Below are 14603 nucleotides of genomic sequence, written 5' to 3'. Positions count from 1 at the left end.
AAAGCACCCCAAAAAGTGCAAGTAGATAAATAGGTACCGCTCCGGCGGGAAGGTAAATGGTGTTTCCGTGCGCTGCTCTGGTTCACCAGAAGCGGCTTAGTCATGCAGGACACATGACCTGGAAGCTGTACGCTGGCTCCCCCGGCCAATAAAGCGAGATGAGTGCCGCAATCCCAGAGTCGGCCACAACTGGACCTAATGGTCAGGGGTCCCTTTACCTTTCTCCTTTCTCCTCTCAGTCTCCGCTTTGCCATGCTAAACATACCCAGCTCCCTCAACCGTTCCTCATAAGACTTGGTTTCCAGACCCTTGATCATCTTGGTTGCCCTCCTCTGCACATCTTCCAACTTGCCAATACCTTTCTCCAATTGTGGTGGCCAGAACTGGACAAGGGACTCCAGTTGGGGTCTGATCAAGGCAAGAAGGCTGAGCTTCTTATCACCTGCTTATTGACCATTCATCCTGATTGTAGGATTGGATAGATCAGTTGGTACAGCATGCAACTCTTAATTTCAGGGCCATGGGTCAAGCCCCATGTTGGGCAGAAGATGGACTAGATGACCCTTGTGGTCCCTTCCAATTCTATTATTTGTTTCCAGAGAGATTAGATACCACAGCACCAAAGCAAGTCTTATCCTGCCCTTTCCAGTGCATTTTCCCAGCCCTTTGCTGATTGGAAAAAGCCCACAATCTTTTGGAGGAAGTTTGTTGCACAACAGTATTGAATCAGCTATGATTGTGCCACCTGGGTTTGTTGGCATGTGATGGAGTCCATCCCAAAATAGCAACATTCTCCCAGTGGCAGGAAGGGACCTCCATATCCTCCATCATATCCTCCATATCTGTCTCTGTCCAGCCTGGCCTGTTTCTGTCCCCTCCTGCCCATCTCTGACCCAGCTCCCTGACAGGTGCTTTCCATACATAAAGGTAAAGGGACCCCTGACCATTAGGTCCAGTCGTAACCGACTCTGGGGTTGCAGCGCTCATCTCACTTTACTGGCCAAGAGAGCCGGCGTACAGCTTCCGGGTCATGTGGCCAGCAGGACTAAGCCGCTTCTGGTGAACCAGAGCAGCGCACGGAAACGCCGTTTACCTTCCCGCCAGAGTGGTACCTATTTATCTACTTGCACTTTGACGTGCTTTCGAACTGCTAGGTGGGCAGGAGCAGGGACCGAGCAACGAGAGTTCACCCTGTCACGGTGATTTGAACAGCTGACCTTCTGATCAGCAAGTCCTAGGCTCTGTGGTTTAACCCACAGCGCCACCCGCGCCCCCTTTCCATACATACTTTAAAAAGAAAAAAGAGCCCCCCCCCATGAGCAGAGACTAAGGGGTCATCCACATTTGTCCCATGGATCCAAGCAGTCTCCCCCCTTGCTCTGCTCTTTACCCAGGGGAAACCTGTTCTTTAGTGCTAAATCAGAGCAAATGTCAATCCGGAGATAACTTGGGTTTCTGTTAGCTCTGATGGAGGCATAAAGAGTGGCTTTCCTCAGGGGAAAGCAGCGGGGAGAAAGGAAATGAGGATAAGTTCCGACAGAGAACTGAGTGGGCAAAGGACATCCTGTGACTCCTTGGTTGGCAGAAGCCAAAGTTGGGGCAGAGGGATCAAGTGTGAACATGCCATAGTTGCCCAGAGAGGGAGGGGGTGTAACCACAAACTTCCCTATATAGGTAATTTAGGTCACTAGGCTGAGGAACATGTCCCAGGAGGTGCTGGAAACATGTTGCAGTTCCTTCCAGAATGAAATACGAGACTGGAGATTTGGCAAAGATTGTGAAAGCCGGCTCGCTTTATCTTTATTTAACAAAGTGTATACACCGCTTGATTGTAAGGAAACATGTAAGCGGTTTGCAAACCCTCAGCTTCCTGACACCAGCTTGTCGCTGGCATCTTCATTTCAGTACTTCGGTGCTCACAGCAAAGGTAAAGATAAAGGGACCCCTGACCATTAGGTCCAGTCGCGGACGACTCTGGGGTTGCAGCGCTCATCTCGCTTTATTGGCTGAGGGAGCCGGCGTACAGCTTCCGGGTCATTTGGCCAGCATGACTAAGCTGCTTCTGGCGAACCAGAGCAGAGCACGGAAACGCTGTTTACCTTCCCACCAGAGCGGTACCTATTTATCTACTTGCACTTTGAGGTGCTTTTGAACTGCTAGGTTGGCAGGAGCTGGGACAGAGCAACGGGAGCTCACCCCGTGGCGGGGATTTGAACCGCTCACTGCAAAGGACAGGACAAATTGAGGAGAGGGCTATCGAGGAAAGAGTTCTCCCCACAAAATCCTGCTCTTCAGCACTCAGTTGGAGCAAACATCAGTTCAGGTTTTCCACTAAGCTTTAAAGAGAGGGTTCCCATAGGAGAAGCTCCAGAGCAAGCAAAAAGGTGCTTGGATGCTCCTTGTGCAAAATTTATTCATGTCCCTCTTTATCATTCATTTTCAGCATGCTTTCCCGTCATTTTTCTAACTGCAAAAAGTCCATTATTTTTTTAAAAGGGTGGGCAACAGAGCACTGCAATCCACTTGAACTTCCAATGTGTACTTGAATCATTCCCACAAAATCATGACAATCTGAAGGCGACTTACAGGATGGGGAATGCTTAGGAAGAGAGTCAATAGATCCCAGAAGCGAGGGTGCTTTGCTGCTGCGGTTACTGAGGAAAGAAGCCTTGGTTGTTGAAAGCCAGAATGTTTGCAACAGGCAGCCCACATGCTCCAAGTCTCTAGAGGTCTTCAAAGCAACACTGGCCAGAAAATCTTGTGCAAAAGGCTTTCCACTTGACAGCTAATTCCCACTTGCAGTGTGTGTTTGCGTGTGGCATATCATTACATTGGAAAGTCCCCCTTCTTGAATTGACTTTCCTCAACCCTTTTCTGTCCCTCTTTTTCTGGAAATGGAACTTTGCCTGAAGGCTGGGCAGGGAAGAAGCAGTGGGGGGTCCACTTTCTATTTTGCTGGGCTGTTGACTTAAGCAATCAGGATGAGATCTGACTGGGGAAACAAAACCAGAGAACAGTTCCCACAAAGCCAGTTGGACCTGGGCCAACCTTCCCTCCATGTAAATCATAACTGGCAGCACCTGAAAATCCGAGAAAGAGAAACTTTTGGGTTCATGGCCCTTCCCAAAAGTTGTTGCCAGGACCCACGGGAAAGCAGATCACTTATTTGAATCCTCAGACTCCTCAAAACTGTGTCCCTGAAAATCTAATAAGAGTTGGGCTCAACTTGAGCCAAATCATGGAATCATAGTAGTGTCAGAAGGTACCTTGAGGGTTACCTAGTCTAAGCCCTGTAGTGGAGGAATCTTAGCTAATGCATCCCTCACAAATGGCCATCCAAACTTGGCTTAAAAAACTCCAAGAAAGGAAGTCTACAACCTCCTGTGGGAAACTGTTCCACTGTCAAATAGCTCTGACTATTGAGAAGTTCCTCCTGAGATTTGGTCAGAATATCCTTTCTTGTGACTTGAATCCATCGGTTCGAGCGCTACCCTTTGGAGCAGGAGAAAACAAACTTGTTCCATCTTCCATGGGGCATCAGCCCTTTGACCTCTCCATCTCCTCTTTTCCAGGCTAAACATACCCAGCTCCTTCAACCGTTCCTCATCAGGCTTGGTTTCCAGATTCTTGATCATCTTGGTCGCCCTCCTCTGCACACCTTCCAGGTTGTCAACATCCTCCTAAAACTGTGGTGCCCAGAATTGGACACAGGACTCCAGGTGTGGTCTGACCCAGGCAGAACAGAGTGGTACTATTACTTCCCTTGACCTGGACACTAGTCTTCTGCTGATGCAGCCTAGCATTAGCGTTTTTTTGCTCCTACATCCCCGAGCGAGTCCCATAGTTTAACTATGTGCTGCATGAAGATGGACATACTTTATCTGTCGTGAATCATCCAGCCTTCATTGTCATTGGGTGGCCCTGCGGGGTTCTTGTATTATGAGAGAGGGATAAAATGTTTCTTGACAACATGCATCATTTTAGAAACCTCCCTCCTTTTCCCTCTAATACAGTGGATGCTCAGGTTGTGAACGTGATCTGTGTGGGAGGCACGTTCACAACCCAGGGCGTTCGCAACCTGCGACCCGCGAATCGCAATTCGGCGCTTCTGCGCAAGCGCCGAAACCCAGAAGTAACCGTTCTGGTACTTCTGGGTTCAGCATGGGGCACAACCCAAAAACACGCAACCCGAAGCGTCTGAGGTATGACTGCACAGGCTTCCTCAACCTTGGCCCTCCAGGTGTTTTTGATCCCATGATCCCTAGCTAGCAGAACCAGTGGTCAGGGATGATGAAAACTGTAGTCTCAAAACACCTGGAGGGCTGAGGTTGAGGAAGCCTGCTCTAATACCCTGCAGACATCACAGGTGCACATGCAATGCATTTCTCATGTGATGCCTTTTCCCGCTGCATTGCAGCGTGTGCTTGAGCATCCGGCCAGTGGGCACCAGGCAGAATGATGAGCGAGCCCCAGTGAGGTTTTGGTGGACCAAGCTGTGTGTGCAGCTCAGGCCGTGATCCCCCAGGTGCAACGGTGGGTGCTACTGAATCACTTTCTGCTTTGATGTAAGATCAAAGGGCCACTCCACTGAGCTTCTGCAGGTGGAATGGGGAGAAGGCAGATACCCCTCTAGTCCAGTGGTTCCCAGCGTGGGTGCTACAGCCCCTGGGATGTGGATGGGTTATCTAATGGGATGTTAAGAGGCAAGGCGGGGGCAGGGGGGCACTGGAGATGGACCCCTCCAAGATCATTGACCACTTACAACTGACCAGGCTACAGCCTACTCCTTTCTTGGCTTTGTGTTTGAAATGTTACATCGCTTTCAAAGCAATTTCTGATCGCTATCCTGCCCCATGGGCAGTGGTTAAGAAGCTCCTTGTTGCATTTGCGACATCCTTTTTCATGGGACGTGTCTTTAGTGTGGTCATCCAACTTCTCTCCAAGCAAAGAAATTGACTCCAGCGTACTCACCTTGGTGATTTGAAACTCCTCCTAAATGACTTTAAACCAGATTCAGGTAGGTGGCCGTGTTGGTCTGACGTAGTTGAAATATACAAAAAAATAAAAAAATTGTCCAGTAGCACCTTCGAGACCAACTAAGTTTGTTCTGGCTATAATCTTTCGTGTGCATCTGAAGAAGTGTGCATGCACACAAAAGCTTATACCAAGAACAAACTTAGTTGGTCTCTAAGGTGCTACTGGACAATTTTTTATTTTTATTTTTGTATATTTTGACTTTAAACCAGACACTGGGAAACTGGCGTCACTTCATCAAGTCCACCCATTGCATGAAAGAATTTACTAAACAGGGAAGTAGTTACTGAGACTCTTGCTAAATGACTATCAGACTTTAAAAAGCTGGTCTCACTGGATAAAGCTAATCAGTTTTGTTGTATCAATTAAACGAAATAGTTTGAGCTGGATTTTGAATAAACATGCAATTAATTGTTGCTGTTTGAATTTTATCGCGTTAAGATCTTCCTTAGTGGGTCATGCGAACCACTATTCTGGGAACTGCTTTTTATAGGGTAGAAGGCATTGGGGATGAGTTTGTGGAGCCAAGGGGTGTGTGACCCCAAAACGTTTCGGGAACCACTGGACGGATCCTTTGTCTCAGGCAGTGAATCATCTTGGGCAGCCCTGACCCGCTGTAAAGCTTTGTGAGGAGATTGAGACATCAGGAGGAGCAGGATCGTGTTCCCTGAAATCTGGATGGTGTTTCCTCAGTTGGAAAGACACACGCTACTTACTGTAATCTGCAGTTTAAAATAATGCAAAAACAAAACATGTGCACATGCATACTATTAGCCTGTGTGACATCGCCTTGAATCTGCTCCAGGGACTGGCGGCTGTTCAACTGGACTATCCGATGGCATCTGAACCCCTTCCCCAAGTTCAGCACACGTCCGGGCAGGAAAGCAGGCCAGATGCCAAGGCGAGGCGAGGCAAAAAGAAAGCGAAAGTCTTAACGGAGGAAGTATATAGAGGGGGCAGCACACAGCAGGCAGTCCATCTCTCTTGCAGCCTCCTGACTGACAAGCCTCCTGAGAATCCAGCTGTGAACCTCTGCCCTAGAGATGGCTCTCCCTTCTCTGCCCAGCATCTGCCTCCTGGCTCTGGCTGCAGCTTTGTGCGTCTTCCAAGCTGAAGGTACTATGTGCATCTGTGTGTGTGAGAGAGAGACAATGTGGTGGTGGGGAGAGAGAAGGGGACTTAGTTTCTGGAGAGATGTTGTGATGCTTAAGCAGGCATTAGCCCCTGCCTGCAATTTCAGGGGAGTGTGCTGCTGGCATTGCAGGGCTTATGTGGTTGCAAGGGAAGTCCCAGCCCAGAGCTCATTTCTTTCCTTGCAAGCAACGGATGCTTCTCTTCCACCTCCCGTCCAGCGGCTGCTCCTGGGCTGCAGGCATCTTTTATGCTTCCTCAGGTGGGTTCTGTATTTTGTTAAACGGCAGTTCCCAAGTGCAAATGCTTCTTACGGTTAAAGACATTTGCTCAGCAAACCTGTCACAGCTGCCTATTGTACACTCAGCTGGGGGCAGCCCGGATTTATCTACCTAGAATAGCTGGAATCTGCAACTCGGAAACTTGAGGCAAATTGGTTTGGCTACCCTGATTTTACAAAATACATTCTGCCCTTATTGCTGCTTTGCATTATTTAATTCTGGGTTAATTAAATTTGGCGGAGGATCCAGGGTTAATTGTATTATTTAATTCTGGGAGACGATTCTGGACTTATTTAATTACCGTATTTCATAGGCTCGTAGAACTGTGAAGTTGGGAGGGATGCAAAGGGCAATCTAAGGACCTGAAATTTTCTTTTAAAATGCAAAGCGAACAAGCTTTGATTCTCAGGGAACTGAATTCTGTGTCCTGCACCACATTCAGAACTCTTTCTGTGTTCCTGCAAAAGCCTCCCTGTGCCTATTTTACAGATGAAGGAACTGAGGCCAAGAGCCCACTAGCCCTAGAAACCCACATGGTTTAAAAGCTGAGTTGACCTGTGAGCTCCAGGTCTATTGAGCAGCAAGTCATGACAAGTCACTAACACAGTTAATAGTAAAGGTAAAGGGACCCCTGACCATTAGTTGTGGCCGACTCTGGGGTTGCAGCGCTCATCTCGCTTTACTGGCCAAGGCAGCCGGCGTACAGCTTCCGGGTCATGTGGCCAGCATGACTAAGCCGCTTCTGGCGAACCAGAGCAGTGCACGGAAATGCCGTTTACCTTCCCGCCAGAGCGGTACCTATTTATCTACTTGCACTTTGACGTGCTTTCGAACTGCTAAGTTGGCAGGAGCAGGGACTGAGCAATGGGAGCTCACCCCATCGCGGGGATTCGAACCGCCAACCTTCTGATTGGCAAGCCCTAGGCTCTGTGGTTTAACCCACAGCGCCACCTGCGTCCCTCAACACAGTTAATAGAACCACAGAAAAATAGAATTGTAGAGTTGACCGGGCCCTAAAGGGTCCTCTAGTCCAACTCCATTCAATGCATTCAAAACAGTCTACCAGCTTTCACATACACCTGAGTGTGGTTGGGCTTCAGAAGAGCACACAAATGTGCCCCCCTCACCCAAAGTTCCCTCTCTTTTCTTATCCAGGAAGACTGAACACCGTGCAGGACTGCTGCTCTCGATTCAGCAACAAGCCTCTCCCCGTTAATATGGCCCACCGTATACAGTCTTACGAGAACCAGGGGCCACATATGGGCTGCACTCTCCAGGCCATTGCGTGAGTACCTGGCAAATTGGGGAGGAGGTTTCTGGGAATGCAGAGACCACCCTGTGCTCCAGATAATGGTCACCCCCATCCTATATTCAAAGCACTCAGCTTCCTCCTAAGACTCAAATGAGCTGTAGTTCACCCCCTACAGAACTGCAATTCCCCACACCCCCGGAAAACTACACTTCCCAGAATTCTTGCCTGGGGGGTGTCTATTTTAAATGTGCTTTAAACTCCCTTGGGCTCTCCAGTCACACATCCATGTAGGTATCCCCCAAGTTAGGATCCAGGGGAGGGCAGTGTCGTGTAGTGGTTAGAGTGTTGGATTGAGCAGGGTTCAAATACCCGCTCGGCCATGAAGCTCACTGTGAGCCAATCACACAGCCTCTTGAGCTAACCTAACTCCCAGGGTTGTTGTGGGGATTCAGTGAGGACTTGGAGCTTGGAGAGGTCCGGGTTCAAATCGCCACTTGGCCATGAAGATGAAGGGATGACCTTTAGGACAGTCATTGCCTCTCAGTCTAGCCTACCTACCTCACAGGGTTTGCTGTGGGGGATTAAAGGAGGAGAGGGAGGACCTAGAGCAACTTGGAGAAAATGCTGGGATATAAATACGAGAAATAAACAATAATAAATAAATACTGAGGGGGTTGAGTAGTTGAATGAAATGTAGCAGCACTTAAACTTTGGAACTCCCCGCCTATTGATACCAGAAAGGCACCTTTCACAGCACTCTTAAAAACATTGTTGTTTCAGCAAGCCCACCCAGATATTTCAAAAATTGGTGCAAGTTTTAATCTGATTTTGGACTGTTGTTATTTTAACTTTTCAAATGTCTCAAAACCTTGTTGTTAATTTTTCTTCCTGATAATTTTCTTGTTTTATCTTTTTTGTAAACTGCTTTGGGGGTTGCTGTTTTACAGTCAAGTGGCGTGTGCATTTTACGGAATGAAGTACCATAACACCTGGTTGCCTGGACAAGGCTGTTTGTCTTGGGGACGGTGTCTTCTGTTAAGGGGGCAGTGCAGGTTGCAGTGTGTGTGTGGGGGGGGGGGCTGATTAAGACCTCCCCCCCCCATCCTCATCCTTTTCCATTCTCCTTTCCCGGCTCAGGCTGCTCACCAAAAAGGGGCGCTGGTTGTGCTTCCGTTCGGATGATGCGAACGCTCTGCAGATTGTGAAGATCCTGAACTCGAGGAGGAACCGCAAGCAGCAAAACTCCCAAAGAGTGTAGGAGGCAGGCATGGTGAGGATCTGTGGTGGCACAGTGGGGGGAGGACAGAGGGGAGGCTGGAATGAAGCCCCAGAACTCATGGGCAGGCCACGAAGCTGGAAGATTCAGGACAGATCAAAGAAAGCCCTGCTTCACGCAGTGCATAGTTAACCTGTGGAACTCCCTGCCACAAGAGGCAGCGAGGACCACCAAGTTGGATGGCTTTAAAAGAGGATGAGACAAATTCATGGAGAATGAAAAGGCTATTGATAAATACTACCTTTGTGACTTAGGGCAATGTATCGACAGGACCGCCTCTCCTGGTCTGCCACGCAGAGGACCTTAAGGTCTATGACTAACCATAGTTTAGAGGTCCTAGGCCCTAAGGAAGTCAGACTATCCTCACCAGGGCCAGGGCCTTCTCAGTGGTGGCTCCGACCTGGTGGAATGCTCTGTCCCATGAGACCAGGGCTCTGCAGGATTTAACCTCCTTCCATCAGGCCTGTAAGACAGAGCTCTTCTGCCTGGCCTTTAATTTGAATTCAGCCTGATCTTTTATTCCCCTTCCTTCCCTCCCTCTCCCCTTTTATGAAGATTACCTGCTCTGAGACCCCACAGTTAATTCACCCCTGGCCTCCTCGCTGGTCCAAGTAGGACCAATTCAGCCAGCTAGCCCTGGGGATTATCTAATTGATTTTTGAATTTTATTGTTATTCATGTTTTTATACTGTATTTTATGCTGCTTTTATAATTAAGTGTTTTAAAGTGTTTTAAATTTGTTGTTAGCCACCCTGAGCCTGGTTTTTGAACCAGGAAGGGTGGAGTATTATTATTATTATTATTATTATTATTATTATTATTATTATTATTACTACTACTACTACCCAGGATGGCTCTGCTTTGCCTCCACAGCTGGATACCAGTTGGAGGGGAGAGGGGGCGCTCTTGAGCTCAGATCCTGATTGCAGGTTTCCCAGAGGGATTTGGTCAGCCAGCGTGAGATGGGAATGCTGGACTAGATGGACCATTGGCCTGATCCGGCGCAGGCTCTTCTTGTGGTCTTTTTCTGATCCGGCAGTCAGGCTCTTGTGTCCTTCTATGTTTTCCTTTTTCCTGCTTCATTTGATCTCTCCAACCAACCGCTCTCTTTTTCCCCTCCAGGAGAACACGCCATCGCTGCCTCACGGACGGGAATTACGAAGGAAATCCCTCTGCCGTGAACATGGACAAAGAGACTGGCCTCTGTGCTTACCTTCTTCTCTGCAAATGTGGACCTGGGGGGTGGGTGGGACGGGACCCTTTTAAATCCTCTTTCTCAGTTAATCTAGCCTCTTGTTTCTTCCTTGAAAAGCGCCTCCCACTTCTCTAGATTAGACTGAAAATGTCAGCGTCCGAATTTCCAAGGTGGAGAACATGGAGCCCATGGCAGCTATTCACTCAACTTGCAAACAGAGAGATTCTGAGCTCCTGACTAGCACGCACCCATGAAAGGGGCCCTTAGTCTGGGTTCAGTCCTGCTGCATTGCAGCGGGTTGGACTAAATGGCCTTTTGGGTCCCTTCCAACTCTACAATTCTATGATTCTGTGTCTCTGATGCCAGGCCCCATCCCTGAATCATGTGAATGAATGAAATGGACACATCTCAGGACATGCTCAGCTGTGGCTTTCCCTAACCCCAGAGCAAACACAGCATAAGCCTCTCACATCTGGCCAAGGCTTTGTGTCCTCCTTCAACAATTGTCTTAAAATAATAATGACGATAAGCTAAACACTGGGTACTTCCTTCACCATGGCAGCTTCCCGTTTCCCCGCGATGATAGGGCCTCGAGGGCCATGGGACTTAGTATTTCTCGCAAGCAAGCATTGGGAAAGCCTTGGGTGAATTCGTCGGATGACTGAATCTAGTTTGTTGGGGGAAAGAGGGAGAGAGAGAAATCGGTCACCTCTCCCCATATAATAGGCGATGGTTGTGGGCATTTAGGGATGGGAAAGCTGGCACCGGTGTGGCCATGCTCCCATCTTTGCAATGTCATAAGCGAAGCATGTAATCTGGTATATAAGCCTGTCTCCTTCTGCTCTCTGTAACGGTCCCCACTGTTTTATACTGCAGTTTGCTTGATTAAAAACATTTTACTTCTTACCATGTGGTTCCTCCTTTACTTGCTCTCTCAGCCCAAGAGAATAATCCAATGCCAAGAAGAGATTGATGCTGTCAATGGAGGGTTCGGATCCCACCTTTCCTAGTGCTGCCCTTTAGCAAAGGGGTCTTTTTATGCTGAAAATGATTCCCACACAATAAAGGGACCCCAGAGCAAAGCAGGGAAAACGGTGTACATTCTCCACCCAAAAAGCAGAGAAAAGAAGCATTTAGGGAGTGAGATCTTGTCAACATATACCATACTTTTCGGTGTATAACACCCCCCCCCCCATGTATAAGATGCCCCCTATTTTGGGAGACTCCAATCTAAGGGAAGGGATGCGGGTGGTGCTGTGGGTTAAACCACTGAGCCTAGGACTTGCTGATCAGAAGGTCGGCGGTTCGAATCCCAGCAATGGAGTGAGCTCCCGTTGCTCAGTCCCTGCTCCTGCCAACCTAGCAGTTCGGAAGCACGTCAAAGTGCAAGTAGATAAATAGGTACCCCTCCGGCGGGAAGGTAAACGGCGTTTCCGTACTTCTCTGGTTCGTCAGAAGCGGCTTAGTCCTGCTGGCCACATGACCCAGAAACTACGCTGGCTCCCTCGGCCAATAAAGCGAGATGAGCGCCGCAACCCCAGAGTCGGTCACGACTGGACCTAATGGTCAGGGGTCCCTTTAGCTTTACCTTTAATCTAAGAAAATGACCCAGAGTTGTGGAGCTTTTTGGGTGGAGGATGGCCCTAAGTTGTTGTTAAAATTGCTCGCGCAGCTCGCTGACAATCGCTCGCATCGCTCGCATCTGCAACAAGCGTCTGCCCGATCGCAAACAGCAGCAGGAAATAGCAAGCACAATTGCAGCCAATCCATAACAGCCCTTGGCACAGCCACCAATCACACACAAAATCGCCAGTGACAATCTGCAGCTGCAACCAATCATCTGTCATCCCTAGCCACTACTCATGTATAAGATGCCCCCAGTTTTAAAAGTTTATTTTAGAGTAAAAAAAAAAAGGTTGTCTTATACACGGAAAAGTACGGTGACTCCTGTGCTCAGAGATCTGCCCTGGCTGCTGATTTGCTACCATGCCAAGTCCAGGGTGTTGCTACTAGTACTTAAAAAGCCCTTCACAACTTGGGACCGGTTTAACTGTAAGATCTCCTTCCCCCCATATATGCCCACCTGAGCACTTCAATCTGTGGAACTGGCACAGCTGCAGGTGACGCATAACACCTGCTCCGCATTTGTAAGGGCTCTATCTTTCAGTGTGGCAGCACTTAAACTTTGGAACTCCCTGCCAATTGACATCAGGCAGAGGTGCCACCACTGCACTGTTTTTGCTGCCTGCTGAAATCATTTTGGTTTAGAGAAGCCGACTCACATGCTTAGAAAGCTGATGCGAGTTTTAATCTGTTTGTGGTCCATTGCTATTTTAAGTCCTAAATTATTACATTTCCCTATTGTTTTGTCTTTTTTTGTAAGCTTCTTGGGGGGGGGGAGAGTTCTTTTCTTTTCAAAACCAAATGGTGTATAGATTTTATGAAACAAAATAAATAAATTTTAACTACAGGGAAGTGGATTTATCTGAAATATTACAATCATCATCATCATCATCATCTGTGGCGTTTGTGAAGGAAACAATTCCAGGGGTCTGAGTGCAAACTTTGTGCAAATGGTGTCTTTCATTCTCTTTTTCTGTTGCCTAACCCACAAAAGAAGGGGCTTTTTTAACAGGGGTGTGTGTTGTGCGTATGCAGCTATAAAGCGTTCTGACTTGTGCCAAGGACTTTGTTTAATCATGAACTACTGAGATAACATAGGCTGATAAAAGGATACATGAACCTGAGCGCTATCAGCAAATCTTTACTGCTCCATTCACATTCCATTATCACACATTTTGGTGGATGGGGTTGGGGGGGGCGGTGCAGAGGGAGGGGGAATTCTCTGCTCTGCCAAATTCCCCCAAGCAGGGCCAAAAAAAATTATTGCTTCTCTTCCATCAGCTCTGCCTGCCTGGGGATGTTATAGCATTTCCTGCCTGCAAAAAACTAAAAGGGAATCTCCAAGCAGCATCACTTTTAAGGACAACAAAGGGCTGTTGGGTTGCACCCAGTTAAACTCTACGCACAGCTCACACACCGAGATGAATAGACCTAAGTTATAGTCACATTCATGAATTCCAATGGGTGGCACTTGATTAGGTTTTGCTCAGAGAAGACCCACTGAAATGAATGAACATGATTAAGTTAGGTCCATTAATTTCATTAAGGTCAACCCCGAACTAAAACTCAGTTGAATACCACCCAATGAGTCTACTTTGAGTAGAAGTAACATCATCGAGTTGGAATAATAATAATAATAATAATAATAATAATAATAATAATTTATTTATATCCTGCCACTCTGGGTGGCTCCCAAGAGAATATTAAAAACACGATAAAAGATCAAACATTAAAAACTTCCTTATGCAGGGCTGCCTTCAGATGTCTTCTAAAAGTCAGATATTTCCTTGGCATCTGCTGGGAGGGCATTCCACAGAGCAGGTGCCACCACCGAGAAGGCCCTCTGCCTGGATCCCTGCAACCTCACTTCTCGCAGGGAGAGAACCACCAGAAGGCCCTCGGAGCTGGACCTCAGATACCCCCTTGGAGTCATCTAGTCCGACCTCCTGAAATACAGGAATTAAAAAATCCCTCACAGATGGCTAATCAATTTCTGTTTAAAAACTTCTAACAAAGGAGAGTCCACCACTACTTCTGAGTAGACATGGTTAGGCTTGAAGTGTAAGCGGTTTGTCTGTCACATAAGTTTTCACAGGAAGCATTGAGGGTCCAATTGACTCTATATCAGGGGTCAGCAAACTTTTTCAGCAGGGGGCCAGTCCACTGTCCCTCAGACCTTGTGGGGGGCTGGGCTATACTTTTTTGGGGGAAATGAATGAATTCCTATGCCCCACAAATAACCCAGAGATACATTTTAAATAAAAGGACACATTCTACTCATAGAAAAACATGCTGATTCCTGGACCATCCGCGGGCCGGATTTAGAAGGCGATTCGGCCGCATCCGGCCCCTGGGCCTTAGTTTGCCTACCCCTGCTCTATATCTTTGCCTTCTTGGTAGCTGCTTCAAAACTGTGGTCCTTCCTGCTGGCATAGACTGAGCAATGTGTGAGCAGGAACATTTTCTCGAGGTGCCATCAGGCTAACTCAAGATGCCTTTCAGCAATGGCTGGAGCTCAGTACCTCGGGTTACATATGCTTCAGGTTACATACGCTTCAGGTTACAGACTCCGCTAACCCAGAAGTAGTACCTTGGGTTAAGAACTTTGCTTCAGGATGAGAACAGAAATCGCACTCCAGTGGCGCAGCGGCAGCGGAAGGCCCCATTAGCTAAAGTGGTGCTTCAGGTTAAGAACAGTTTCAGGTTAAGAATGCACCTTAACCTGAGGTGCCGCTGTATGTCTAAGCTGATTTCTATCCACTGAGTGGATATTCAGTGAATCTGTCTTTACTTGAGTTTTAGGGTTGTTAT

General features: G+C 47.8%; 1 protein-coding gene across 1 annotated transcript; it reads left to right on the top strand.

Moving 5' to 3' along the window:
* Positions 1-5971: 5971 nt before the first annotated feature.
* LOC310659564 (C-C motif chemokine 21c-like) lies at positions 5972-11075 on the top strand. The gene is made up of 4 exons (XM_083403260.1): positions 5972-6150; positions 7602-7731; positions 8836-8968; positions 10097-11075. The coding sequence occupies exons 1-3, from the start codon at positions 6078-6080 to the stop codon at positions 8954-8956; spliced, it is 324 nt and encodes a 107-aa protein (XP_083259386.1). The 5' UTR covers positions 5972-6077; the 3' UTR covers positions 8957-8968; positions 10097-11075.
* The last annotated feature ends 3528 nt before the right edge of the window (positions 11076-14603 follow it).

Source organism: Podarcis tiliguerta, assembly GCF_965153285.1.
Source record: "Podarcis tiliguerta genome assembly, chromosome: 11".
NCBI lineage: Eukaryota > Metazoa > Chordata > Lepidosauria > Squamata > Lacertidae > Podarcis > Podarcis tiliguerta.
The sequence above is the reverse complement of the archived record's forward strand: the minus strand, read 5'-3'. Positions and strand labels throughout refer to the sequence as shown.